Source organism: Coenobita brevimanus, chromosome 48 (genome assembly GCF_032717465.1).
Source record: "Coenobita brevimanus isolate Jiangsu-jjx chromosome 48, ASM3271746v2, whole genome shotgun sequence".
NCBI classification, from domain to species: domain Eukaryota; kingdom Metazoa; phylum Arthropoda; class Malacostraca; order Decapoda; family Coenobitidae; genus Coenobita; species Coenobita brevimanus.
The window spans coordinates 708,168-735,772 of NC_137001.1; the positions used below are offsets into that span (position 1 = coordinate 708,168).

Below are 27,605 nucleotides of genomic sequence, written 5' to 3' on the forward strand. Positions count from 1 at the left end.
ATCCATTACAGATGAGGGGATCAACTACACACAAGAGAAGGATATTTGTGAAGCACTAAATAAGAATTTCCAATCAGTTTTTACAGAAAATAATTTTGTGAGAGATTATATAGAAAATGCATGCTCACACATACTACCAGATATACAAATACCAGAAAAAGAAATACAGTACAGGAGGAGCTAAGTAAATTCGATAAAGGAAAAGCAAATGGTCCTGATGAAATTTCATGTTGGGTGCAACATGAATGTGCAAAGGAGTTAGGTAAACTATTATATTTAATTTTCAAGGAAACCTTGGGTCAAGGTAAACTACCTGATTTTTGGAAGAAAGCAAACATTGTTCCCTTATTCAAGAAAGGGAATAGACAAAATCCACTCAACTACAGACCAGTATCACTAACCAGTGTTGTAAGCAAGGTATTAGAAAAGCTTATAAGAAAAGCTTGGGTAAATCATCTAGAAGAACAAAATATGGTAACAGAAAGACAGTTTGGTTTGAGAAAGGGAAAATCATGTGTTACCAATTACTATGATAGAATAACAGAAACATTACAGAACAGAGAAGGATGGGTGTACAGTATCTATTTAGATTTCAAGAAAGTATTTGACAGAGTACCACACCAAAGACTTTTATGGAAACTGTACCATCAAGGAGGAATCCAAGGCAAACTGTATTGTTGGAAGCCAAATTTTCTCAAAAAAAGGGAAACGAGAACAGTATTAAGGGGAAATTACTCATCATGGAGAGAAGTGACTAGCAGACTTCCACAGGGCTCAGTGCTGGCACCAATTATGTTTTTAGTGTATATAAATGATATAGACAGTAACACTGGAAATGAAAGCTATTTAATTATGTTTCCTGATGATGCAAAAATACAAAGGAGAATTACTGACTCAGACTCATGTAAAGAGCTACAAGAAGAATTAAGTAAGCTTCATGAATGGAGCAATACATGGCAAATGGAATTCTGTGTGGACAAGTGTCATGTAATCAAGTTTGGTAAAAGTGGAAAAAGACCTGATTGGGATTATAAGTTAGGAAGCAAAACCCTACACACATCAGAAAAAGAGAAGAACCTAGGTGTGATTATCAATAACAGACTATCTCCAGCTGAGCACATCAGTGAGAAGGTACGGAACATGTATACACTGCTTGCAAATATGAGAATAGCGTTCACATACATAAATGAAGACTTCCTAAGAAAGATAGTAACATCATTCATGAGACCAACCCTGGAGTATGCGTCGTTAGTCTGGAGTCGTCATCTCAAAAAACACATAGATAAGATTGAAAAAGTTCAAAGGGCCGCTACAAGATGGATACCAAGCGTAAGGGATCTAAGCTACGAAGAAGGACTAGAAAAACAATCTTCCCACAGTACAGGAGAGAAGGAAAAGAGGAGACATGATTACGCTATACAGATGCATATCAGGGAAGGAGAAAGTAGACATAAATGATTACATAACCCATGGGGATGCATCAGCAAGAGGTCACTGCAAAAAACTGCATAAAAAGAGAGGCGATAAAGACGTAAGGAAATTTAGTTTCCCAAATAGGGCAATTGTTCAGTGGAATGCACTACCGAATGAAATAGTGTGTGCCAAAACAATTCCTAAATTCAAGGATATATACGATAAAAATGGTTTAATACACGGGACAGTACGAGCTTGACTCATTCCTGTAAAGATTCAATTAGGTAAGAACAATTAGGTAAGAACACACACACACACATTAACACTTGAACACACGAATGTTCATTCACACGCACACTCTCACAGAGTGCTCTCTCTCTCTCTCTCTCTCACACACACACACACACACACACACACACACACACACACACACACAAAGGCTGAGGAGCTCACTGCTGTTGCAAAATAGCCTGATCAGTTTCCAGCTGGATCAAGGAACAGTATTTGATCCATTATGGTTCACAGTGGTTTGTTGACAGGTTGAGGGGAGGGGGTGTTGGTCACTCTCTGTCATCTTCCCCTAGCGATGTTTTCTGTAGTATATATTAGTTTCTCCATTCTGTGCCCTGTTATAGTTCGTCATCACACTTTACTGCCAACTTTGAACCACATATTGCCTTTCCTCTTGACCTCTAAACCAAGTTTTACCCTTCCTATCCATTTTTATTTCAGCTTCAGCCATTCCTCTCCAGTTTGCCTCATTTCCTATTCCAAATCCAGTCCAATTTGACATGACACATTGTGGAATACAGTACATTTCTTAGTATTTGGCGAGTCCCATATTAATAGTCTCGGGGGATGGTTGCTGTCCATTACCCTCAATGAGCTGTAGAATTACTACCCACCCTGTAGGATTTTGTTATTTTCTTGATGAAATTTTTGTTTGGGGGAGATTTATAGCCTGGGGCAGTGTGATGATGATTGCTGAAGATGAATTATATCATGTAGTGGAAACAATAATAACGTGAGGGACATCATTACAGTGAGGTTCATGGTGGTGGTAGTATTACAGTAATCCCTCCACTATCCGATGTAATAGAGCCAAAGGCAAGTCCGGAAAGTGGTCCTGTCCGGAAATTGGGCCTCTGCCTGCTGGACTGGTACTTATGACCCTAACCCAGCCTAACTTTGAAAGCCACCTAAATAACTCCCTACCGGACATGCATAGCACTTATTTAAACCTGTTTAAGACCCTGTTCACACCAGTAATGGACATAAAGCATAAAATAAATGAAAAGGAACCAGAGAATGAGGAATTAGAAGTATGGAAAATACTTAGCAGTGTACAGCTACTTACAGCATGTCTGTGGCCACCTCCTCTAAGGCTCTGGTAGTTGTGAAGGTGCTCTTGAAGCACGTACAGAAATCCAGTGTTGTGCTACACTTAATTCTTTGCACTGTGAGTTATAATTGTTTATCATTGCACATTCTGTTCTTAAATGCACCACGGCAGTTTTAACTGCCACTTTGCACTTCACACTTAATCCTTTGCACTGTAAATTCCAATTTCTTAACACTGCCCAACACTGTAAATTCCCATGTGGTCTAGTGGCAAGGTATTGCAGTTTATTCACTGCTTATTCACAAGAACGAGCACATGCAACATCCATTGCGATGAACATCTTCCTTTTACTAAGGTTAGGCAGTAACTGGGGACAGGGTTGCCAGATCTAAGCTCAGCCACATTACTAAACTCCTCAATTTTCATTACCAAATTTAACTTTTCATTACCAAATTCTTAAAGGAAGCATTTATTCTTCACTAATTATATGTACAAATGGAAATAATCACTCTTCTTATAATCAGCAGCATGTTTGTTGTTGCACTATGTATGCTAGCAGATTAATCAAAGAGAGCAGACAGTCCACCATCTCCATTCTATATATCTTCATACATGTGAAAAATCTGTTTGGAAATAGATCATGCTGATTCACTACCAAACGAACTTTTCATTACCAAATTGGCCCACATTTGATAATGAAAAATACCAAATGGCAACCCTGACTGGGGATGGGGGAGGGGGGAGGAAGGAAGGGGTGATGGGGCCGTGGCGTTAACAGCTGTTCAGTGCTATGCAGCATTTTCAAATTACTGGTGGAAAAAAATTCGGATTTGGGGGGGATTTTTTTCTTTTTTTGGCCATTTTTGGGTTGCGAAGGTCCAGGCCCACAATGTCCAGTAAGTGGGGAGTCCAGAAAGTGGGCATCCGAATAGTACAAGTATTACTAGTAGTAGTAGTAGTAGTAGTTGTAGTAGTAGTAGTGTTAATAGTAGTAGTTGCTGCAACCCTAGACACTGCTGGACATGAACCCAGTGAACTGCAGGCCAGAGTTACCCTTCTGCAATCCTCCATTCTCGTCAGTGGATAGGAAGGGGATTTAGGGACATACGAGTATGTATACTCGGGGACTTCTCTGTCAAGTCGTATCAGTGCCACTGCTTGAAGGCGTCTCTCTGCAGCACCAGTGAGGATGATATGTGGAGGGAGGTGGTGGTGGAAGGTGTGGGGGTTATTTCATTGGACAGTCCTCTAATGGCTGCTCCAGCACTCTTATTTTCATATTTTTTAATTTTTCTTGTTCCTAGATCTTGCCTCCTTTTCTCAATTCTTTCTACATTCAGATGGTTTTATTCAGCTTAGAGGAGACTTTGAAGTGGAGGGATTAGGTATAGTCATCAGTAACCCTTCAGCTACAGTGGGACTCTTCCTAAAATAAAAATAAGAGTAGTGGGAGGGTCGGGTGATGATGATGGTGATGATGAGGAGGAGGATTGTATTTTTTGTTTTTCTTTTCCTGTTTTTAAATACTGTAGTACTAACACCTTTGGAATAGTGGGATGATGATGACGACGACAACGATGATGACCCGTTTTATACCGGATTTGCATTTTACTGTATATGCGAGGGAGTTGCTGATAACGGAAGTAGAGCAGTCGGCTGCAGTCTGAAAGGAAGCAAGCTTCGTCCCAGGGTTTGGTAGTGAACAGCATGATTTAAAAATTTTCTAAATCAGACTTAACAGGGTCTCCACTAAACCCATCGACATGTCATAAAAACACCTGCACTATAATAATACCATCACACAAGCCTTGAAGGAGACAGCCCTACCATTAAATGCCATCGGCATTAGGTATTAGTGCCGAAGCAGTGACGTGCAAAGGTGTGTGACATGAGAAAGAACTGCTGGACCTCAATGCAGGGACTGTGTAATCTATACTCATACTCAAAACTTTAAAAAATTACTATTTTAAGTGAGCTTCTAGCCGACCTCACCTACGATGATACAGCAACATAAAAAGGGAGTGATCAGCCAATGCCATTAATGGCATAGCATTTGAAAAAATATCATTACCTAAGGATTCGAGTTTGCGTGCAGGACTGCCACTGGACCGTGGTCTAGGTGTCATAAGAGTCTTCACAGCACCTCTTCCTTAGTAATTTTTTTCATCTTACACCTTAACCTTCTGTATGATATTTACACCCTGTTCAGTTGACACAGCTTGCATCAATAACATACGAAAGGATGCCGAAGTGCAATTATTATAATAAACTGGTGAGGAAGGGGTGTCATGAAATATCCAGATTCACTTAGACTACAACCCAGTCATTGTCTTCTCCCTCACAGAATGACCTACACCGGGCGATGCAGCGGTCACAGTCAGCCCTGAGTCAGCAGCTGATGATACTGGCAGCAACATTCATGTGTCTTGTGTTTACCAGGTTAGTAACATTGCCATGGTTGAGGTTAGATTTTGTCAAGCTTGGTTGGACTTGGTTTGATTGGGTTTAGGTTAAGTTAGGTTAAGTTTTTTTGTTAGAGTATATTACTGGGTAAGGGTACGTGAGTTTACGTTTGTTTAGAGTGGGGTAAAAGTTGCTTGGTTGGAGTATATTACTGAGGGTGCTTCAGATCAGTTAGGTTGGACTTATTCGGGCTGGGTTAGGTTGAGTTGCATTGGCTTATATTAGGGTGGATTAGCTTGGGTTTTGTCAAATCTCATTCAGCTCTCAGTTAGCAGCTCACGATACTGCCAACATCATTCATGTGTCGTGCAAATGCCTTGTTAGTTACATTCCCGTGGTTAAGGCATATTCTCTCTCTCTCTCTCTCTCTCTCTCTCTCTCTCTCACAGACTTAAGAAAGGGAGGAGGAATTATAATCTTAAAGAAAAATCTCAAGTCAAAGAAATAAAACTAGATATACCCTCACAGATAGAAATGATTGCACTGGAAATTAACACATTTGAAGGGAAATTAATTGTGGCAAATTTACACATGCCACCCAAAATAAACACATGGGAAAGAGGCGAATATGAAGACCTGGCAGAGAGTACAATTTGGAGTCTAAGAGCCCTACTACATGAAATGGAAGAGAAATCTGAATGAATTATATTAACTGGAGACTTCAATTCAGATATAAATTGGAATACTTTAGATGTAAAGAGCCATGAAAGCTGTTGGGATCAAAAGCCCCTAGATCTTGTGCAGGAGTTTTTCTTAACAGCATGTAAAGGAAAACACCAGAAAAAGAGGACTTGATGATCCATCAGTACTAGATCTTATATTTACCAGGCATGAAAATGAAATTGACAGTAAAATGTGTCACCCCCCATTTGGCAAAAGTGACCATGCAGTATTAAATTGTAACTTCAGAATCGCGTATGACATTACCAGCAGTGAGAGTTACAAAAGGAGTCTAAATTACAAAAAAGGCAACTGTCATGACCTGAAGAAATACTTCTTGGAAACAGATTAGGAAAAAGAACTTAGAGGACAAGATTTAAATAGTATATATAGAAAATTCTGTGATCTTTATGAAATAGGAGTCCAGAATTACATCCAACAGCACAAAGCAACAGAAGTGAAAATGAAGAAGTGGTTTAATACAGAATGTAAGGACTCAAAAGAAAAAAGAGGCTTGCTGTGTAATAGATACAAAAGACAATAGGGAGAGGGCATATAACAACTATAAACAGGCAAGAAACGATTATACAAACATAAGGAGGGAGGCTCAGAGACAGTTTGAGGAGGACATTATAAATAAAAGTAGTCAACCTAAGCTTTTTTACAGCTATATTCACAGTAAAACCAAAGTTAAAGATAAAATCCAGTCAATTACAAATGAGGAGATCATCTATACACAAGAGAATGATATTTGTGAAGCACTAAATAAAAACTTCCAATCAATTTTTACAAAAGAAGGAAATTTTGAGAGAAGTGGAATATGTATGCCCACATGTATTACCAGATATACAAATATCAGAAAAAGAAGTACAGGAAGGGTTATGCGAAGTAGACAGCAGAGAAGCAAATGGTCCTGATGAAATTTCAGGTTGGGTGCTACATGAATGTGCAGAAGAGTTAAGCGGACCATTGTATTTAATATTCAAGGAATCCATTAGGTCACGATAAACCACCTGACATTTGGAAGAAAGCAAACATTGTTCCCATATTCAAGAAAGTGAATAGACAAAATCCACTCAACTACTGACCAGTATCACTGACCAGTGTTGTAAGTAAGATACTAGAAAAGCTGATAAGGAAGGTTTGAGTGAAACATCTAGAAGAACAGAGTATGATAACAGAGAAGCAGATTGATTTTAGAAAGGGAAAATCATGCGTTACTAATCTGTTAAGCTACTATGATAGAGTAACAAAAACATTACAGAACAAAGAAGGATTTTTTTTTTTAAATAAATAACAGAACAGAGAAAGGAAAAACAAATGAGTAAAAAAAAAAAAAAATCCATATACATGTACCAGATTACTGGCGTCCTCCGTTCATAAAATATCTGTAACAGTTAGACTTGAACAGCTGTGGGTTGAAATTTGGAGGGAAACAACTTTGAGGAAGCGAATTCCAGAGAGATGCAGTTCGGGGAATAAAAGAATTCTGATAGGCAGAAGTTCTGCAATATGGCTGAGTGACATGCCAGTCATGAGTGCTACCAGATGCCCGTGTAGCACGAGGGAAGGCATGGAGAGGTTGCACCATGGACGCAACTTCGTCTGAGCATTTGCCAAAAAATATCTGTAAAATAATGCAAGGTAGGCAACATTCCTTCTTACATGCAGGGGAGGTAGTTTATGTGTAATGACAGGGTTGTTAATGATTCTAACAGCTTTGTTCTGAATTTTGTCTAGTTGTCTTAATGCAACCTCTCCACAACCATTCCACAAGGGTGAGCAATATTCAAGCTGAGAGCGCACATGACTCTTATAAATTATAGCTAACTGCTCATCGGCGAAGAAGTTACGGACTCTGTACAATAATTCAAGTTTCTTTGAGGCGGTTTTAGCAAGTGATCTGACATGACAAAGAAGGATGGGTGGACATTATCTATTTAGATTTTAAGAAAGCATTTGACAGGGTACCGCACCAAAGACTTTTATGGAAACAGTACCATCAAGGAGGTATCCAAGGCAAACTATACTGTTGGATGCAGGATTTTCTTAGAAAAAGGGAAATGAGAACAATATTAAGGAGAAATTACTCATCATGGAGGGAAGTGACCAGCGGAGTGCCACAGGGATCGGTGCTGGCACCAGTTATGTTTTTAGTATATACTGTATAAATGACATAGACGGTAACATTGGAAATAGAAGCAATCTAAATACGTTTTTCGGATGACACAAATATTCAGAGGAAAATTACTAACAGAGATGCTTGCAAAGAGCTGCAAGTCTACTAGTGTGATGCGAGTCCTTTTGTCTGGCAACAGTGTAAAGGGACGAGTTGCTACATACACTTTTATACACTTTAACCACGTGTTTTTCAAAAGTGGTACTAGAGACCGCCTAGAGTACAATTTTCTGTATACCGTAATTGATTAGTGTAAAAAAACTGCAAGAGTTGACAGTGTTATGGAACGACGTATGAGCGTAATACTCTGGCATTCTGCATTATAACCGTGCCAAAGCTTCCTTCCCCTCTCTCCCCCTTACTCCTCCTGATGTTCCCCCCCACCCCTCCCTCTGCCTCCTCTCCCCCACTCTCATGCCTCTCCACTGTCTCCTCTCTCTCCACCCTCTCCACCTTCATTCATTTATCCAAGGCACTAACATGATTGGCGCATCGCAATTCTCTCTTGACTGTTTTCTAATCCCAATCGGCCATATTCCCAGTTGCTTGCAGTACTGCCAACTATATCCAAGGTTTATTATCAGCATTCTTTCTTGTTCTAGTCCCATTCTTACCCTCCTTGTCTCCTTCCCACTCCTCTCCAGTTGTCTTTCTGTTTTCCACCCTTTGTCACTACCAACAGCCGGGAGATACAGGAACATTGAGGTCTTGTTCTTGTGATGTATTCCTTGCTAGTACAGTATTTGTTTGAATGAGCCTGGAAGTCTGTGCCTATTATATCAGTAGGCGAAATTAAACAAACATTTGTGCCCACTCCTCCTCCTTCTCGCCCTCTCTCTTCCCTAGGAAAATGTTCCCATTCTCCTCATACTGTTCACTGAATCACGAAGCAGTATCAGAAACATTAAAGGTTCGAACTGCTGCATCATGTGTGGAGTAACAAGTGGGAGAAAGAGACTGTTGCATGGCATGAAACTCTTGAATGTTGAGGAGCAAAAAGGTTACAGGAATAGACAAGAAATAGAGAAGAGTGCAGTTTATTAGGTAGATTAGCGTTGTGGGTGATATAAGATAGGCTGGGCGGAGAGAGAGAGGAGTGGAGATGAAGGATAGCAGGAGAGGGAAGGAGGAGGGGAGGGTGGGGAGGGACAAGGGATAGATACGAGGGAGAGAACAGAAGTTTCCCCATTCAATAACATTTATCTGTCGTCTTTTGCACATTTTTACGCTAATCAGATATAAAGAATATTGTATTCTGGGTGATTTATAGTACTAAATCTTACAAACACATCTTTAAAGCGTATAAAAACCTGTGTGGCAACTAGTTCCCATACACTGTTGCCAGACAAAACGACCCACATCACACGAGCAGGCTTGCAGTGAATTTATGCTGACGACTGTACATAACATGTAAACATTGTTTGCTAATATGAGAATAGCATTCACATATATAAATGAAGACATGTTGAGAAAATAACATCATTCAACAGACCAACCCAAGAATATGCATCAGTAGTATGACTCTTATCTAAAAAAATAAATAGATACGATTGAAAAAGTGCAAAGAGCAGCTACAATATGGATACCAAGCTTAAGGGATCAAAGCTACGAAGAAAGATTTTAAAAATTGAATCTACCAACACTACAGGAGAGAAGGAAAAGAGGAAACTTGACTATGCTATATAAATGCATCTTTGGGGAAGAGAAAATAGACATAAACGAATATATAACCTATAAGGAAGCATCAGCAAGAGGACACTGTTAAAAACTACATAAAAAGAGAGGCAATAAAGACTTAAGCAAATTCCTTTTCCCAGATAAGGCAGTTGATCAGTGGATTGCAGTACCGTATGAAGAAATGTGTCCCACAACTATTAAACTTCAAGGATATGTATGATAAAAATAGTTTAATGCACGAGAGAGTACGAGCTTGACTCGTTCCTGTAGTGATACAATTAGGTAAGAACACCACTCTCTCTCTCTCTCTCTCTCTCTCTCTCTCTCTCTTTGTACTAGTGTGTTTATAGATAGATAGATAGACAGATAGATAGATATGATTTGACGGGTGTTCCTGTTGGATCATCGTCTTCTAAATGTCCAACCGCACTGCCTCCTGTGCTGACGGGCAGTGTGCCACCGAAAGTGATTAGGCACTGTGTTGGCAAGTTAGACTCTGGGATATTAAACAAATTGAAATCCATGAAGATCCATGCATACAATGTAAGAAGCCTCGCAGAAGATTACAAACTTGATAACTTAATGACTGAAATGGAAAACATTAGTTGGGATGTTGTAGGTTTGGGTGAGATCCACAGAAAAGGAAGAAAAAGTAATTCAGGTCGAAAACAGCAACCATCTATTTTACTGCAGAGGAAGACAAAATGAAAGAGTTAGTGGTGTAGGATTTCTATCTATCTATCTATTGCCAGACACCTCAATCCCGTTTGGGGTGGCCACAAACAAATCGCCTCCAAGTCGCCCTGTCCCCCGCCATCTCACTGCCCTGCTCCCAACTCACACCCCCCTCTCTCATATACCTCTTCACCCCATCCCTCCATCTCATCCTCGGCCTCCCCCTCCCTCTTCCTCCCTCCGCCTCACTCACATACACTCTCTTCGTCAGTCTTTCACCCTCCATCCTCTCCACATGGCCAAACCACCTCAGTGTGTTCCTCATAACGCTTCCTATCACATCCACATCCACACCACAACGCTCCTTTATATCCTCATTCGTCAGCCTGTCTCTCCATGTGACTCCACAGGCTCCTCTTAAATAACTCATTTCCACTGCTCTCACTCTTGACTTGTGTCCTTCCAACAACGTCCAAGCTTCACTTCCGTACGTTAGAGTTGGTATCACAATACTATCATGTAGTAACTTTTTCACTTCCATGCTCACTTCCCTGATTCTTACCACTGCTTTCAAAGAACCAGCAACCTTTCTTACCTGCTGTACCCTTTCACGCACTTCACCCTCCGAACCTCCATCCTTACTCATCACACTACCCAAGTACTTAAACGTACTCACATTTTCCAATTCCTCACCATCCAACCTTTCTGTACATTCACTGACTTCACCTCTCTCAAAGACCATCACTTTACTCTTCCCTACATTCACCTTTAGATTCCGTTTCTTACACACACTCTCAAACTCATCCACCAAGCCTTGCAGCTCCCCTTCGTCTTCACTCAACAACACAGTATCATCTGCAAATAATAGTACAGGGAGTTTCCAAACACTATCCTCTCTCATCAGGGCCACTCCAACATCCACTACCCTACCTTGTACCTCTTTTATTACCCCATCCATGTACAGATTGAACAACCATGGAGACATGACACATCCCTGTTTCAACCCAACTTTCAAAGAGAAAAATTCACTTAGTTCACCATCCACATGCACTGCAATCTGTCTATCTGTATCTATATCTATTTGCAATGTGTGTGGGATCCAGCACTTTCAGTGGACTGGACATTGTCACCCCAACTTGTTCCACATCATGTACACTGTCTGTCTGTCCATCTATATTTATGTATCTGTTTATCTGTCTACTGTATATCTATTTACATTATGTGTCGGATGCAGCACTTTCCATGAGCTGGACATCACCACCTCAACCTTTTCCAAATGGTGTACTATCTATCTGTCTGTCTCTCTGTCTATCTGTACTTGCAGTGTGTGTGGAATCCAGCATTTTCATCGAGCTAGACATCGTTACCTCAACGTGTTTCCAGCCATGTACTGCTTATCTATCTATCTATCTGTCTGTCTGTCTGTATGTATGTATGTACCTATCAGTCTCTCTATCTATCTGCTTATCTATTTATCAATATTTACTTGCAGCTTGTGTTGGTTCTAACATTTTCAATGGGCAGGACATCGCTACTCCAACCTGTTCCAAGCTGTGTACACTCTATTTCTCTGTCTGTGTACTTGCAGTGTGTGTGGGATCCAGCACTTTCAACGGGCTGGACATCGTCACCTCAACCTGTTCCAAGCCGTGTACTTCGTCATTGTCACCTTCAGTACAGTCGGGTATGGCGATTTCGTGCCGGATATTTGGCCGTCACAGCTGTTTATGGTCATCATGATCTGCGTCGCACTCATCGTTCTGCCCACACAGGTATTAGGGTGCAGGGTAGCTGGTTTTTAACCTGTTCCATGCTGGAGCCTTTGTAGGCTTTTTGGCTCTAGTGCCAAGGATTTGGGAGGCTGTGTGACCCCCAGTGCTAGCAATTTTCAATGTTTTTTTTCCATAAATATACCTGAAAAGTGGTTAAAATAACCCTAATGATAGTAAAAATGCTCACCTCTGCTGTTTTCCATCCAAAAACATGTTTTTGGGTCCAGCACACCCAGATTTATGTCAGATGGCTACTTTCAGATTCCGTCAGTGGCTGCTGTGGATAGGTAGTCCATTTTGGCATGGAGTGGATGGATGCATGAAGCACTTGTAGCATGGAAAGGCAGCCTGGTGTACGTAATAAGGCAGCTGTTGAAACTATGATGATGAGAATTTGGGATTCTGTGCTAATTTTATGTATTTTCACATTCACTTTTTTTTGTTTATTAAATTGGTATAAGGCACTATAAACACTCACATAAAGCACAGTAAACACTCATGCTGCATGCAGTCACATTTGTTATGGTAAATCACACATTCTTGTGTTATTTTCCTCACATTACTTGATTTCATGATTTACTTCCTTTTAATTACATTTACTTATATTACTTTCTTTATATACACTATCTACAAATCACTATCAGTTAGGTCGTGACTTCACCAACTTGGACTGGAAGTCGGGAGTAAGCACAATATCCTTGGCAGTGCGGCGTAACCTAGATTTGCGTCAGATGACTACTTTCAGATACTACTGCCAGCGGATGATGTGGACAGAGAGTCCATCATGTTGTGGAGTGGGTGGATGCATGGAGTACTTGTAGTACGGGAATGCATCCAGGTTTACGTGATGTGGCCAGGGCCTCAGTTCTTGTTCGCGGAATTTCCTTGGAAAGCTGTAAAAATATCTCTAAATTTGATCATATTTCCTCAGATAGTAAATCGAACGTATAAAATTATTGAGCAGGCCAAAACTCTTAAACAAAGACTTAAGAACATCACTTTTACTTGCAGACATAAAATAAATACAATGACCACACATTCATAAACTTTGCACTTAATACATGCTATAGAAAATACTGCAAATCGTCCAATTCGATAACTGCCATAACTCACAATCAAATAAAAAAATTCCAAATGCATAATAACCAAACTTATAAATCTTAATTGTAAATAATTTTTAATGAATTATCTTTTTTTTCGCCAACGCGTGGTAGTGATATAACCAAAAAAAAAAAAAAAACTCAAATACATCATATAGCCTCCCCCTGACAGTTGATTGTTAGCTTTTTTTTTTTTTTTTTTTTTTTTTTTTTTTTTTTACTCTGGGCAAAGGCTTGAGGGCCTATATCTCGGGGGCAGTAGCCTGTCCCAGGGCCCAGTAGTCCTCCTACACCTCCTCGTGTCACCACTTCCGCTCTAACACCCACCGTCCATATTGAATACATGCTAGGGCTGTCTCATACAGGACTGGTGTATTGGTATTAGCGGGGGTATTTTTACGACATGTTGGTGGGTCTTCTGGTAGATCAGGAAAGTCTGTTTTTTTTATGAAATTCAAATCCTTAAACTGTTCCCTGCCCCAGCCGGGATTCGAACCTGGGTCCATCAGGACTGTAGGCCACCTCTTTACCGATTCAGCCACCGCATACTCTGCTTTTCTCGAAAAATTGATAAAAATCCTCAGATATTTCAAGTAAATTCCATCAAATTTCTTCAGATTTTCATTAAAATCCCCGTATCCTTAAAAATTTCTTCATATAACCTCAGGTTTCTCAATCTAAGGAAATTTCCTTAAAACTGAGAGCCTTGGATGTGGCCACAGTTGAAACTGTGATGATAGGAAGTTGGGATTCCATGCAAATTTCACGTATTTTCACTTTTTTTTTTTTTTTTTTTTTTTTTTTTTTTTTAAATCTCACCTCTACCACTCTTACCCTCATGAGAGGGGAGGAAGGGTGTCTGTCCTCCCATTTTCTATCATGCACTAAGGGCAGACTCAAAAACTTTTGAGCAAATGTAGCAAAACTGTGTCCGTATGTGTACGGACTCAATATTTTGGGTCGGTATGAGTTAGTCTGTATATATTCGGGCTTTGTCATTTTGGGCCACTATAGGTTTGGCTGTATATACTGTATACGGACATGGCACGGAACAGGTTAAAGTTTTGTATGTAAGTTGGGATGTTTATATTCGTTACCCAGTCATGCTTGGTAGTATACGTTAGTTTTTGGCTAAATGTTTGACCGTGGCGCCCATCTTCCAGACCACACAGGTATTGTTTTTTTTTTTTTTTTTTTTTTTTTTCCAGGTTTGGGGGGTTTATATTAGCTACTTTCTTGTGCTTTGGTAATGTTTAACCACGTTCATAAGTAGGCATGTACATCTGCGTGTATTTCCTACTGTAGTGTCCACTGTTGGTGAGATGTAGAACTAGACGCAGTTTTTTTGCTTGTTTTTTTGTTTTTTTGTCGAGGCGAAGATGTACTTGACAGTTTGGTGATGATTGGCTGAATGCAACATGTCCAAATAATATCGTTGTATTTGAGTTAGTAAGTTTCGATTCACATTACTGATAATTATTTGAAATATAACGATTTTATTCGGACATGCAGTCAGCTAGTCATCGGCAACCTGTCAAGTGCATCTTCACCTTGATAAAAAAAAACTGAGTATAGTTTACTTACTGCTTTGTGCACCTGTTATCCGTGCAGCAGGCAGTAGGGTAAGAAAGTTCCATGCATGACCAGCGGTTGACACTACTAGAGACAAAACAAATAGATGTGTTTCCTCTCTTATAAAAGCAATTGTGCATTAGTTATGTATGAAATGTACAGCCATTTAGATGCCACTTGTGTCTTGGTAATGCTTGTTAATTAGTTTATGATATAGTAAGATATTGGCTTACATTCATTTATTATTTATTTCATCGAATGTAGATTTCATCAGTATATTTGGCTGCCACACCTGTTGATGTCATCATGATTGCTTGGCGGTCATCGTTCTGCCAGCACAGGTATTAGGGGGCCTGGAAATAGGATTAATGAAGTTGCAAGTAGTTGGGAATTTTGCATCAGTTACCTAGTCATGTTTTGGGAAAGTATGGTGTGTTACTTTATACTACATCAAATGATTGGATAGCAGACAGCCATGCCTACCGAGCAGTATTTTTACCATTATTTATTTGTTTATTTAGCTTATTTATTTATCATAAAAGTTTCCTGTGGTAAATGACAGTACAAACCCTTGAGTCACTCTCTGTAGGTGACTCTGCATTGGATGACAACCCAAATAATATTCTGTAGCTCAGGGAAGCTATTGTTACGATGGGTGGTAACCATATATACAGGCGGGTCCAGAACTTAAGAGCTACTTGGGAGCAAGGATTTTGCTCATTAGCCGAATTCTTGTTATACGAAGTGAAGAACTAATGGGAAAAATAGGGTTAGGGAGCAAGGCATCTGAGCAGCCTCCCCCAAAACCACCAAAACTGACTTTCTGATCATTTTAAGCTGGAATAAGGGGTTAATACAAGAGGGTAATACACCTTAAATATAAAAACAACATTAATTTAAGCAGAATAATATAAATTATAGGTAAATAAGGGATGAGGTGAACAACCAACCACCAACACCTGTGACAGACAATTTTAAGCAGGAATAATGGGTTAATAGACATGAAATACAAATACCCTCGTCTCGATTCTCTTAAGTTGGGATTTGGGGGGATTTTACCTGCTCGTTAAACAGGCATTGGTGCAGATTTCAAGACCTTGTATTAGCGAATTATGGTTAAGCGATTGCTCGTTAACCAGGACTTGCCTGTAACCAGACGGAGGTCCGGTGGTTTAGCAGGTTAAAATGTTCCAACCTGACATTACTCATAATGACTGGCTGAGATACTGCTAACATAAGGACTCTTAGGGATGGGTGACTGATGACTCATCATAATTGACTGAACACAGCAGGATTAGGTTGTGTGTAGATGGATGAAATGATTATAAGTTTTTAACTAATTTTGCTTTCATATATGATATAGCTTTACTGAATAAGATATCCTGTATCTGAATTTACATAGTTTACAGTATTATAAGATTTATAAACCTTCACATGATCGGGACAACTCTAGTACTTTATTTGAAGTAACACCAGATGAGTGTATTCAGTCAGGGAGTCGTAGGAGCATCAATGTTAATACAGTACAGTCACTGTTAAGCCTTTCGTGGTTGGAACATTGGTCTTCTCTTCCAGCCAACAGCACGCTATTTTCATTCAGTTACCATAATAACCTGTTTGTTGATACTGCATTCTCAGAAGTGGCAAGTAAATTCCCATAAGAGTAAAAATGGAATGAGTGTTCAACCTACTTATAGGGCAATATTCAGAATGATAAATGGGGTTTTGTAGCGTTTCCTCTGTGGTGACTTATTCAGCATAATATTTTGTCATAACATTCTCTTGGGTGTTCATTTGGTTTAAATACAGTCATAGTTTGCATCATACACACACAAGAGGATATTAAGGTGTTATGTGCAGAACAAATCACTAAGGAAGATATGTTACGAAATCTCCAAAGCTACTTAGAATACAACCCTATCGTATTCGTGATAAAGACATAACACTAAGGAAAGGCACTTAGAAATTCATTAATATATTGCTGTAGCTACTTTTTCAGCCAAATTATGTGTGAATTATCCATGGTATGTGGACTCTCTCTCTCTCTCTCTCTCTCTCACCCACCTTCCTTATGAATGATAACAGAGTTATTCTCTGTATTTTACTGTTTGAATTAGAATTTAACTTAGATATTTCTCAATAAACCTTTTATAATAGATATTAGTCAACAACTGACCCAATTACTTAGTCATATTCTGCCCCATATTCACTTAACAGGAGTTTTATTTATTATTTAATTAGCTATTGCCCCATCATGAATATAGGGGCCCTGAGCTAGGCTACTTAGTCCAGACATTTATGGCAGTAATGACTGGTTGCAACCCCCAAGTGGCAAAATGTGAACAATAAAACCCTCAGATTTAAACCCTTACTGGCCACATCCACTATGAGAGCCTTGATCCACTTGACTACTAGGCATCTGTTTATTGGGGATATTGTTACCCCCTAACTATTTCAGTGGTTTTTTGGGTTACGTAAAACTATATGTCTCGTTACCCAATGTATTCACCTGAAGGAGCCGCTCCATCGAGTGTGCAGATGGTGGAAGACTACTGTAGGTCACCAATATTTGATTACATTCATGAAATATTATAGAGCAAGTAAGCACAGTGTCTGTAAGTTTTTTTTTGTCATATTTTGCTTTGTTACATCATCCTAATACATTTAACAGAGCAATGGATTAAAAGTTTATTTTTCTTACATCCCTACGTGTCAAGTGGGGTTGGTGGAGGATTAGTGCCCCTCCCTGTAAAACAATTAACTCTAAGCCGCTGGCCACCCCGTTTGGGATACATGGCGTCTGGCAATGAATGAATGAATGAATGAACTTAAATGTTAACACAGACGAAGTGACTACAAATGAAAATAAGAAGAATAAGGAAAAATGAAACCCACTAAGGGTAATGAATCACAGTTGTCCTCACACCTCATTTTTGGAGGCCATGCACAGAAAGCAGATGACCTGAGAAATATGTGGTGAGGTGGGAATGAAGAATTGATGGGGTAAAGGAGACAGATGGATGGCGTAAGAGTAATCTTGTTTTTAATGCACCATAAACTCAGTTCTTACACCTATCAACCTGACAAAATTTTCCAGAGGCATACTCACTAATATTTGATAATATCCAGCTCAGTCTTGCATCATCTTTAAACATACTTGGGGTTTCACTGTCTCGGGATGTATCTTGGAAAGATCATATTACATCTCTTGCAAAATCTGCTTCCAAAAGATTAGGTGTGGTAAACTGACTCTGTACCTTCTTTACCCCTGCACAGTTGTTGACTTTATACACAGGTTTTATTTAGTCCTTTGTAGAATACATTTCTCATGTGTGGGGAGGCTCAGCACATATAGGTCTTCTTAGTGAGGTGGGGTCAGAGGCTTTTCGTCTCATTAACGCTTCTCATACTGCTACCTTCAACCTTTTTCTCTTTGCTGCACTGTTGCATCTTTCTGTCTTTTCTGTGCTTCTTCAGTGGTCACTGCTCCTCTAAACTGTCTGCTTGCATCTCTCCACCACCAAGACGGGCGCATAGCACCTGCCTAGCAGCAAACTCTCATCCCTTTTCTGTCCCTTTAATGCAAGAGTTAACCATTACTCCCAGTCCTTTAGGTGTGCAGCACGTCAACTCTGGAACTGTCTCCGTCTGTCTGTATTTCCTACTTCCTAGGATCTCCAGTCTTTCAGACGCAGTGTGTCCAGGCATCTAGAAATGAACGGATCTTGAATTTAGCTCTTTGTTGTATTGTTTTTTTTTCTTCTTAGAGGGAACGGTTGTGTGGGCTCCTGGCCTTAGGTACCTTCGTCCTTGCGTAAAATAAATAAATAAATAAATATACATACATATATATATATATATATATATATATATATATATATATATATATACAGTATTACATGTGCCTGATGGAAGCTGCTTTTTGTTTTTCTTAATTGCACAGTACTTCACCTTTTGTGCACAGGATATTGAAGAAAGTAAAAATGTAGAAAGTACCAGGCATTGATGGAGTGTGTGACACAGTTCAGAAATGTGGGGGAGGGATAGTGATTAAATTGATAGGAAATTTTTGAAGAAATGAAGAGTTAATCTTAAATTTTCGAACAGTTTGAGCAGCTGGCGTTTACATGGGTGGAACGTAAGAAGCTTGGTGGGACGTATTCTGCTCACCGGGCACAGAACGAGAAGCATGTGGTGGTCTGCTCCACAAACCTACAGGCAGACACCATCATGGACTTCCTTAATGAGTTCTATGCCCATCCCCACGTACAGGTTAGTAGTGTAGATCTACAGTAATCCCTCATTTATCCGGACATAATAGAGCCTAAAGCATGTCTGGGTAGCAGCAGCATCCAGATATTGAACACTATTCCCCTACCATACCCAGACCCTACCTATACCAAACCTCAAACCTATACCTAACCTATTTGTACAGCACCTATGTGTAATTTGGCAGTGTTTTCCAGTCATTCAGGCCTATTTAGACATCAAACACACATAGGAATATCCAGAGTAATGCTAAACACCAAGAAAACCATGCAGAAAAACACTGAAAAACAAAAAACACCCTACCTATATTTTGACATCAGAACGTACATAAGATTATCCAGAATAATTTTCAGCACCAAGAAAGCCATGCAAAAACAAACACAGCAAACCTAAAAAAAAAACATCCTGCTTATACACTACTGTATGTACAGAACTCCTCCAAATTTTGGCATTGTTTTCATGTCAGTATGCCATAGTTGGACATCAAAACACACATAGGAATATCCAAAATAATGTTAAACACCAAGAAAATCATGAAAAAAAAACACTTACCGTATGTACAGTACCTCTCCTAATTTTGGCACTGTTATCAGGTCAGTCTGACAGATTTAGACATCAAAACACACATACTGTAGGAATATCCAAAATAATGCAAAACACCAACAAACCATGAAAAAACTGAGAACCAAAAAACACTGTACCTATTGTACTGTATACTACAGTATACTGTATGTACAGTATCCCTCCTAATATTGGCACTGTTTTCTGGTCATTCTGCCATATTGAGATGTGGATGTGATAGGAAGCGTTATGAGGAACACACTGAGGTGGTATGGCCATGTGGAGATGATGGAGGGTGAAAGACTGATGAAGAGAGTGTATGTGAGTGAGGTGGAGGGGGGAAGAGGGAGGGGGAGGCCGAGGATGAGATGGAGGGATGGGGTGGAGAGGTATATGAGAGAGGGGGATGTGAGTTGGGAGCAGGGCAGTGAAATGGCGGGGGACAGGGCGACTTGGAGGCGATTTGTTTGTGGCCACCCCAAACGGGATTGAGGCGTCTGGCAATAGATAGATAGATAGAGACATTAAAACACAAACAAGATTATCCATATTAATGCTAGACATCAAGAAAATATGCAAAAACAACAAAAATGCACAAAAAATCTGAAGTCTGTTAGAAAATCAGTTTTCTGTGACAAGTGATTGCTTCCAGGGCTCAAAAAAAATTCCACAGCCAAATATGCCACCGGGAATTGGTTCTGCTGGTATAAATGGTATACCATCATCTTTGCTGGTGTTTATACTATAAGATAAACCAAAAAAAAACAAACATAAAACTGATAACTGAAAGTACAGAAATGCAGTGAGAAGAATGTGTTCAGGAGTAATACGTACCTTCATATAACTTCCCACCATCTTAGTGCAAAATATTACCAGCATCTTCCAAGAGTTAAGCATATGTCTAGATGCAGAATTTCGTGGTCTCTCTCGTGGATTTTGCGGAATTTTGTTATGACCAATAGTAGTCGAAGAAATCACAAACAAAATTTAAAAGCTCACGAGTCAGTGTTATCACCATGGAGAAAGGTAGGGAGTGAGGGGGGAGCCGAGAGGTATGGAAGAGAGATGGGAGGGGGAGAGGAGCGAGGCTGTAGGCAGGATTCTTCCCCTTCTGTCACGAGATAGACAGGTGCTTTTACCGTACATTTACTTGTGGCTTGCGGTCTGTTAGACGCTGAGTGGCCATGCAGAAACACAACTCATGGTGACGAAGGGATTTTGGACATTCGGTAGAGAGGCAGACGGCTGCTGTCACCGAACATGTACTCATGGCTTGCAATGTGTTACAGTCTTAGGGGCAGTCAGGAAAGACTTAGCCTTGTGGCCGTGTGACTTCAGACATTGGGTGGGGATGCATGCGGACATTTTGACATCGCTTGTGGGTTACAGTCATATTACTCGGGTGCTGGAGGTTCGTTAGAGTGACAGGACGAGCATGCGACTTTGACCATTCAGTACAGGGTCGGAAAGATATTTTAGTTGTGGTTGTGGGTTACGGCCTACTTCCCACTCACTGCTCAAGCCCAGCAGGCATGATACCAAATGTTTGAACATGTCAGCTGGTCGGCTGAAGTTCTTGAGGACTTTTATGTCTGGATAATAAGAAGTAAATTGGGATAATAGATTAATAAAGCCAAGGTCCAGTGTTCGGATAATGAACACATCCGGATACTGCACGTCCAGATAAATGAGAGACTACTGTATACCGTGTCTATTTGATCAGTCTATCTATCCTTCTGTCTATATCTGTTATCTATATATCTGTGCTAATCTGTCACCAAACTCCTTAATCTGCAGCACATTGTCTCCATGTCGCCTTGTCCTTCACAATCAGTTAGCTGTCTCTTAACCCCACACCACCCATATTCATACTCCTCTCTGCTGCATCCCTCCATCTCATTCCCAGTCTCCCTTTCCCACTCTCTCCCTCCACCTCACTCACAAATACTGACCTAGGCACTGTTTCAGGCACACTTACATTTTTTTTTCTAATGCAAGGAAGAAGGAACCAAAGGCCAGGAGTCAAACCATCTCACAGTGCTCCAACACATACACATCAACATAACAGTATTCCTGACCTTTCCAATTTGTCCTTCTGTCTCTCCATTTAACCCTACAGCTCCTTTCAAGCTACTTTTCTTGACAAGCCTTTACTCGTGACAGTAGTCAGGAACAAAAATTTGCCTATTTCGTCCTCTGATGGCTAATATTCCTAAGCTGAGATTTGGTGTGTTTTTCTAGGTATGGATGATTCTCCTTGTTAGGTTGCATCAGGGAGAAAAGTGATGGACATGTCCCAACTGTGAGGTTTGCGCACTGGAATAGTAGGTGAAGCGTTTTCCCTGAGTACATTTGTTTTCTTCTTTCTGAAGGAGACATAGTGTAATGGAAAGCAAACTTTGCTGGTGACAGTGAATTATTTTTCTCTTTGAATCAAGCACAGTGGATGAGGAGGCAAACTTTTGATAGTTACATGGGGAGACAGACAGACAAAGTGGGAAGTTCAGAAATATGTGTAAGTTTTGGAGTGCTGTGAGATGGTTTGACTGTGTGAATGTAAATGTGAGTGAAACAGAGGCTAGGACAGTATTTGTGAGTGAGGTGGAGGAAGAGAGTGGGAGAGGGAGACAATAAGAGATGGAGGGACATCGTAGTGAGAGAATGCTGATTTCTCGTGTGCAGTGTGTCGGGGAGAGCATGTAGAGGTTGTAAGGTGTGAAAGGATTGATATTGCTGGTGAGTCTTTTGAGTGTGTGGAAGAGTTTTGTTATTTGGGAGACATGTTATGTTCTGGATGTAGGGACTGGGGCTAACTCTGTGGCTAGAGTGAGGAGTGGTTGGAAGAAGTTCAGGGAGCTATTGCCTCTTCTAACATTGAGAGGGCTCTCCCTCTGTGCTAAGGGTTCTTTATATGCGGCATGTGTTAGGAGTGTAATGCTGTATGATAGTGAGACCTGGGCAGTAAGGGAAGAAGGAAGAGGATATTCACAGGCTTACATGTACAGAAATGACCGTGATTAGGTGGATGTGCAGTGCATCCCTTTGTGCAAGGCTTGTGGGTGCTAGGTTTACGATGAAAGAGTTGAGAGGAAGGATGGGACTGAAGTGTATTGATGTTGTGATAAGAGGTAGATTGAGATGGTTTGGGCATGTGGAGAGGATGGGGGATGATGACTGGGTGCAGAAATTGACAAGTGTTAATGTCAGGGGTAGGGTTGCAAGATGTAGACCTAAAAAGACCTTGGATGAGGTCATTGAGTTTGAACTCAGGGATAAGACTGAATAGGGAAGCTGCCAAAGATCAAGCAGCATGGAGAGCCGCCATTAGGTGACCAAGGCCGATGCATGCAAGCATGTTGGAGCCCCCCTGTGGTGGGGGGGACACAACCTGGCCGCACTATGGGGTGGTACTACTACTCTGCGGCCAGGTTGTGTTAGGAAGAATACTGCCACCGTATTCCCTGCGTGTCGTAAAAGGCGACTAAAAGGGGCGGGGTGAGGGGACTAGGGACCCCCTCCTCTGTTTTGTAGTTCCTAAAAAGAGACAGGCCAGAGAAAGGGATGGGGGATGGAGTTATCCTCGTACCCTGAAGATTGGGTCTATGAATGTGCGTGGATGTAGTACGATTGAGGCTAAAAGGGAGGAGATTGGGAGAATGTTTGTGAGAAGAAAGTTGGATGTGTTAGCTTTGAGTGAAACGAAGATGAAAGGGAAGGGGGAATCTATGTTTGGAAGTGTGAATGGAAGATTGTCAGGTGTTGATAGAGGAAGGGCAAGAGAAGGTGTGGCCTTGTTAGTGAGTCCGGAAGTTCAGCAATGTGTGATTGAATGGAAGGAGGTGTCATCGAGACTGATGTGGGTGAAAGCGAAATTTGAACGTGAGTTGTGGGTGTTTGTGAGTGCATATGGGCCTGGTAGTGAAAGGGATGAACAAGAGAGGGAGTCTTTCTGGAATGATGTTGATGAGTGTCTGCAGAGTTTTGAAGCGAATGTGAATGTGGTAATGATGGGAGATCTGAATGCTAGAGTGGGAAATGTAGCAGTTGAAGGTGTAGTTGGTATGCATGGTGTGCCTGGAAGAAATGAAAATGGGGAACGAATGATAGCGATGTGTGTTGAGCGAGAGATGGTGATTGGGAATACGCTGTTTGAGAAGAAAGATATTTATAAGTATACATGGGTGAGACAGGAGGGTGGAAGGGTTGTTGATAGAGCCTTGATGGACTATGTGGTTGTGTCTAGGAATGTAATAGGAAGATTGTTGGATGTGAGAGTTCTGAGAGGGGAGGGTGGAGGTATGTCTGACCACTACCTGGTGGAGGGAAAGTTAAGAGTAGGAAAGAGATGGATGAGAGCTAGGAGGGTTAGGTGTGGCAGGGAGGTTTTGAAAGTGAGTGAGTTGGATAAAAGAGAGAAAAAGATAGAGTATCAGGAGAAATTGAAAGATGAGTGGAACGCAGTGAAAGATCGGGAAAATGGCAGCGTGGAGGAGGAATGGCAGTTGTTTAAGAGTGCTGTGGTGGGGCATGCAGAAGAGGTGTGTGGTGTGAGACGTGTGGGTGGTGGTGTAAGAAAAGGAAGTGAATGGTGGTGCGAGGAAGTAAGTATGGCTGTGGCTGAGAAGAGACGTGCATATGAAGTGTGGCTGCAGAGGAAGGATGAGATGTCATATGAAAGGTATAAGGAGAAGAGGAATAGAGCGAGAAGGGCTGTGCGTGATGCTAAAGTGGCAGCAGATGAGAGGTGGGGTAGGCGGCTGACAGAGAATTTTCAGCAGAATAAGAAAATGTTTTGGAAGGAGGTGAAAAGGGTGCGAAAGGGAGTGTCTGGGAAGGAAGAACGAGTAAAATCAGAGGATGGAAGGATGTTAATTGAGATGGATGCAGTAAGGAAGAGATGGGCAGAGTATTTTGAAAGATTGTTAAATGTAGAGGAGGAAAGGGTGGCTGAGATTGTGGCGGATGGAAGGGTGCAAGGTATAAATGTGTTGGGAGAGTTGAATGATTCCTTGATCACGAAGGAGGAAGTGGAGAAGGCAGTAAAGGAGATGAAAACAGGGAAAGCTGCAGGTATGGATGGGTGTGCTGTGGAATGCCTGAAGGGTGGTGGAGTGACTATTGTTGACTGGTTAGTAAGATTGTTGAATGTGTGCTTTGAGAAAGGTATGGTGTCAATTGACTGGGCAAGTGCTTGTGTGGTCCCGTTGTATAAAGGCAAGGGTGATAAGTATGAATGTACTAGCTTTAGGGGTATAAGTCTGTTGAGTGTTGTAGGTAAGGTGTATGGTAGAGTGTTAATTATGAGAGTTAGAGAGGGTACAGAGGGAGTGATTAGTGATGAGCAGTGTGGCTTTAGGAGAGGGAGGGGATGCGTTGATCAGGTGTTTGCTGTGAGACAAGTGTGTGAAAAGTATTTAGCGAAAGGCAAGGATGTGTTTTGGGCATTTATGGATTTAGAGAAAGCGTATGATAGAATTGATAGGGAGGCTTTGTGGACTGTTTTAAGATTGTATGGACTTGATGGTAGGTTACTAAAAGGGGTGAAAAGTTTTTATGTAAATAGTAGAGCTTGTGTAAGAGTGGGAAATGCTGTGAGTGATTGGTTTCCCGTGAGAGTGGGGCTGCGACAGGGATGTGTGATGTCGCCTTGGTTGTTTAATATTTACATGGATGGTGTTGTAAGGGAGGTGAATGCAAGAGTTTTAGGTGGTCTGAGTCTGGTAAATGTTGATGGAGGAGAATGGAATCTGAAGCAGCTGCTGTTTGCTGATGATACTGCACTGGTGACTGATTCAGAGGAGAGATTGAGACAGTTGGTAGAGGAGTTTGGAAGGGTGTGTGAAAGGAGGAAATTGAAAGTAAATGAGAATAAGAGTAAAGTGATGAAGTGTACGAGGTTGATAGATGGTAGGGGGATGAATATAGTTTTGAATGGTGAGTTGCTTGAGGAGGTAGATTGTTTTAAATATCTAGGGTCACATGTTGCTGTGGATGGAAGAATAGATGCAGAAGTGAAGTTTAGAATAAATGAAGTAGGAAAGGTGCTGGGAGGAATGAAAAAAGTGTTTAAATGTCGTTCGCTTAGAATGGATGTAAAGAGAAGGCTGTATGAGGGTGTTGTGGTACCGACTGCATTATATGGGGCTGAAACATGGAATATGGGTGTAGCAGAGAGGAAAAGTTTGAATGTAATGGAGATGAGATGTCTGAGGAGTATGTGTGGAGTGACGCGTATGGATCGGGTGCGAAATGATGAAGTGCGAAGGAGAACTGGAGTTGTTCGGGAGATGGCTGGCAGAGTTGAGCAGAGGGTGTTGCAATGGTTTGGGCATATGGAGAGAATGGATAATGAGCGATTGGTGAAAAAGATAACTAGATCTGATGTGAGAGGTGTAAGGCTGAGAGGAAGACCACGAATAGGATGGATGGACAGTGTGAAGAGAGCGCTGGATGCGAGAGGGATGTCTGTTGAGCAAGGAAGAGTGGCTGTGCGTGACAGAAATAAATGGAGAGAAATTGTGAATGAATAAGTGATGACACAGCCCTGAGGGGATATTCTCCCGCATTTGGTCTGATCAGCTAGTCAGGTCAGGTGCGGGTAAGGGGATGGGTCTGTTATGATGTGGCAGGGGTAAACCAGTTCTGCTGTCGGGCCCTGCTGCGGATGTCACTGATTGCATTGCCCAGTTGACCCTTGTGCGGTGTGGTGCGGTGAGGATCTGTCCGTTCTCCCCTTTGGGGCTAAGATGCGAATGAATGTGTTTGAATGGATGAGTAAATGGAGAGTGAGTCATCCTGTCTCGGCTACCTCCCTTTCCTTGGGGGAAGCAGCCTAGGTATATAGATAGATAGATAGATATATATATATATATATATATATATATATATATATATATATATATATGTATATATATATGTATATATTTATAGTAATCCCCATACTTTCCGGACACCCCACTTACGGGACATAGTGGGGCTGGACCTTAGGAACCCAAAAATGGTCATAAAAGAAAAAAATACCCCACAAATTGGATTTTTTTCCCACCCGTAATATGAAATTCCCATGCGCCTCTGAACAACTGGTTTACATCATGGCCCCTTCACCCCTTCCTTCCTCCCCCCTCCCCCATCAGAGTTGCCATTTGGTATTTTTCATTACCCAATGTGGGCCAATTTGGTAATGAAAAATTCGTTTGGTAATGAATCAGAATAATGCAATACCAAATGGATTTTTCACATGTATGAGGATACACAGGATGGAGATGGTGGATTGTTTGCTCTCTCTGATTATTCTCCTAGCCTACATAGCATGAAAATAATCAACATGCTGTTAATTATAAGGAGAGTGATTACATGTATTTCCACTTTTACTGTATATATAATTAGTGAAGAATAAATGCTAGCTTTACAAGTTTGGTAATGAAAAGTTAAATTTGGTAATGAAAAGTGAGGAGCTTGGTAATGTGGCCATTGCGATCTGGCAACTCTGTTTCCCCGTCATCAACAGTTACTGCCTAACTTCGATGGTGAGTAGATGCTTATTGCAATGGAAGCCACATGTGCTCGTTTTTTGTGAATAAACAGTGAATAAACTGCAATACCTCGCCACTAGACCACACGGGAATTTACAGTGTTGTGCAGTGCTAAGAAATTAGAACTTAGAGTGCAAAGGATTAATGTGAAGTGCAAATTGGCGGTTGAAACTAGCAGTTGAAACTGGCGTGATGCATTATGGGAACAATGTGCAGCGTTAAACAATTATAACTCACAGTGCAAACAATTATGTGCAGCACAACACTGGAGTACTGTACGTTCTTCAAGAGCATTTTCACCACTGTCAAAGCCTTAGAGATGGCAGCCACATACGTGCTGTAAGTACCCTGGCTGTGGTACAGTCACTTCTTATTCCTCATTCTTTGGTT

At 40.9% G+C, this 27,605-nt stretch overlaps 1 protein-coding gene across 1 annotated transcript in view; it reads left to right on the forward strand.

The window, feature by feature from the left end:
• The window catches only part of LOC145399245 (potassium channel subfamily T member 2-like), a 340,618-nt gene that overhangs the window by 95,104 nt on the left and 217,909 nt on the right, over positions 1–27,605 (forward strand). The window contains exons 7-9 of the mRNA XM_080271933.1: positions 5,100–5,194; positions 11,998–12,181; positions 18,961–19,125. Of these exons, the coding sequence (XP_080128059.1) occupies positions 5,100–5,194; positions 11,998–12,181; positions 18,961–19,125 (444 nt within the window). The remainder of the gene's footprint in view (positions 1–5,099; positions 5,195–11,997; positions 12,182–18,960; positions 19,126–27,605) is intronic.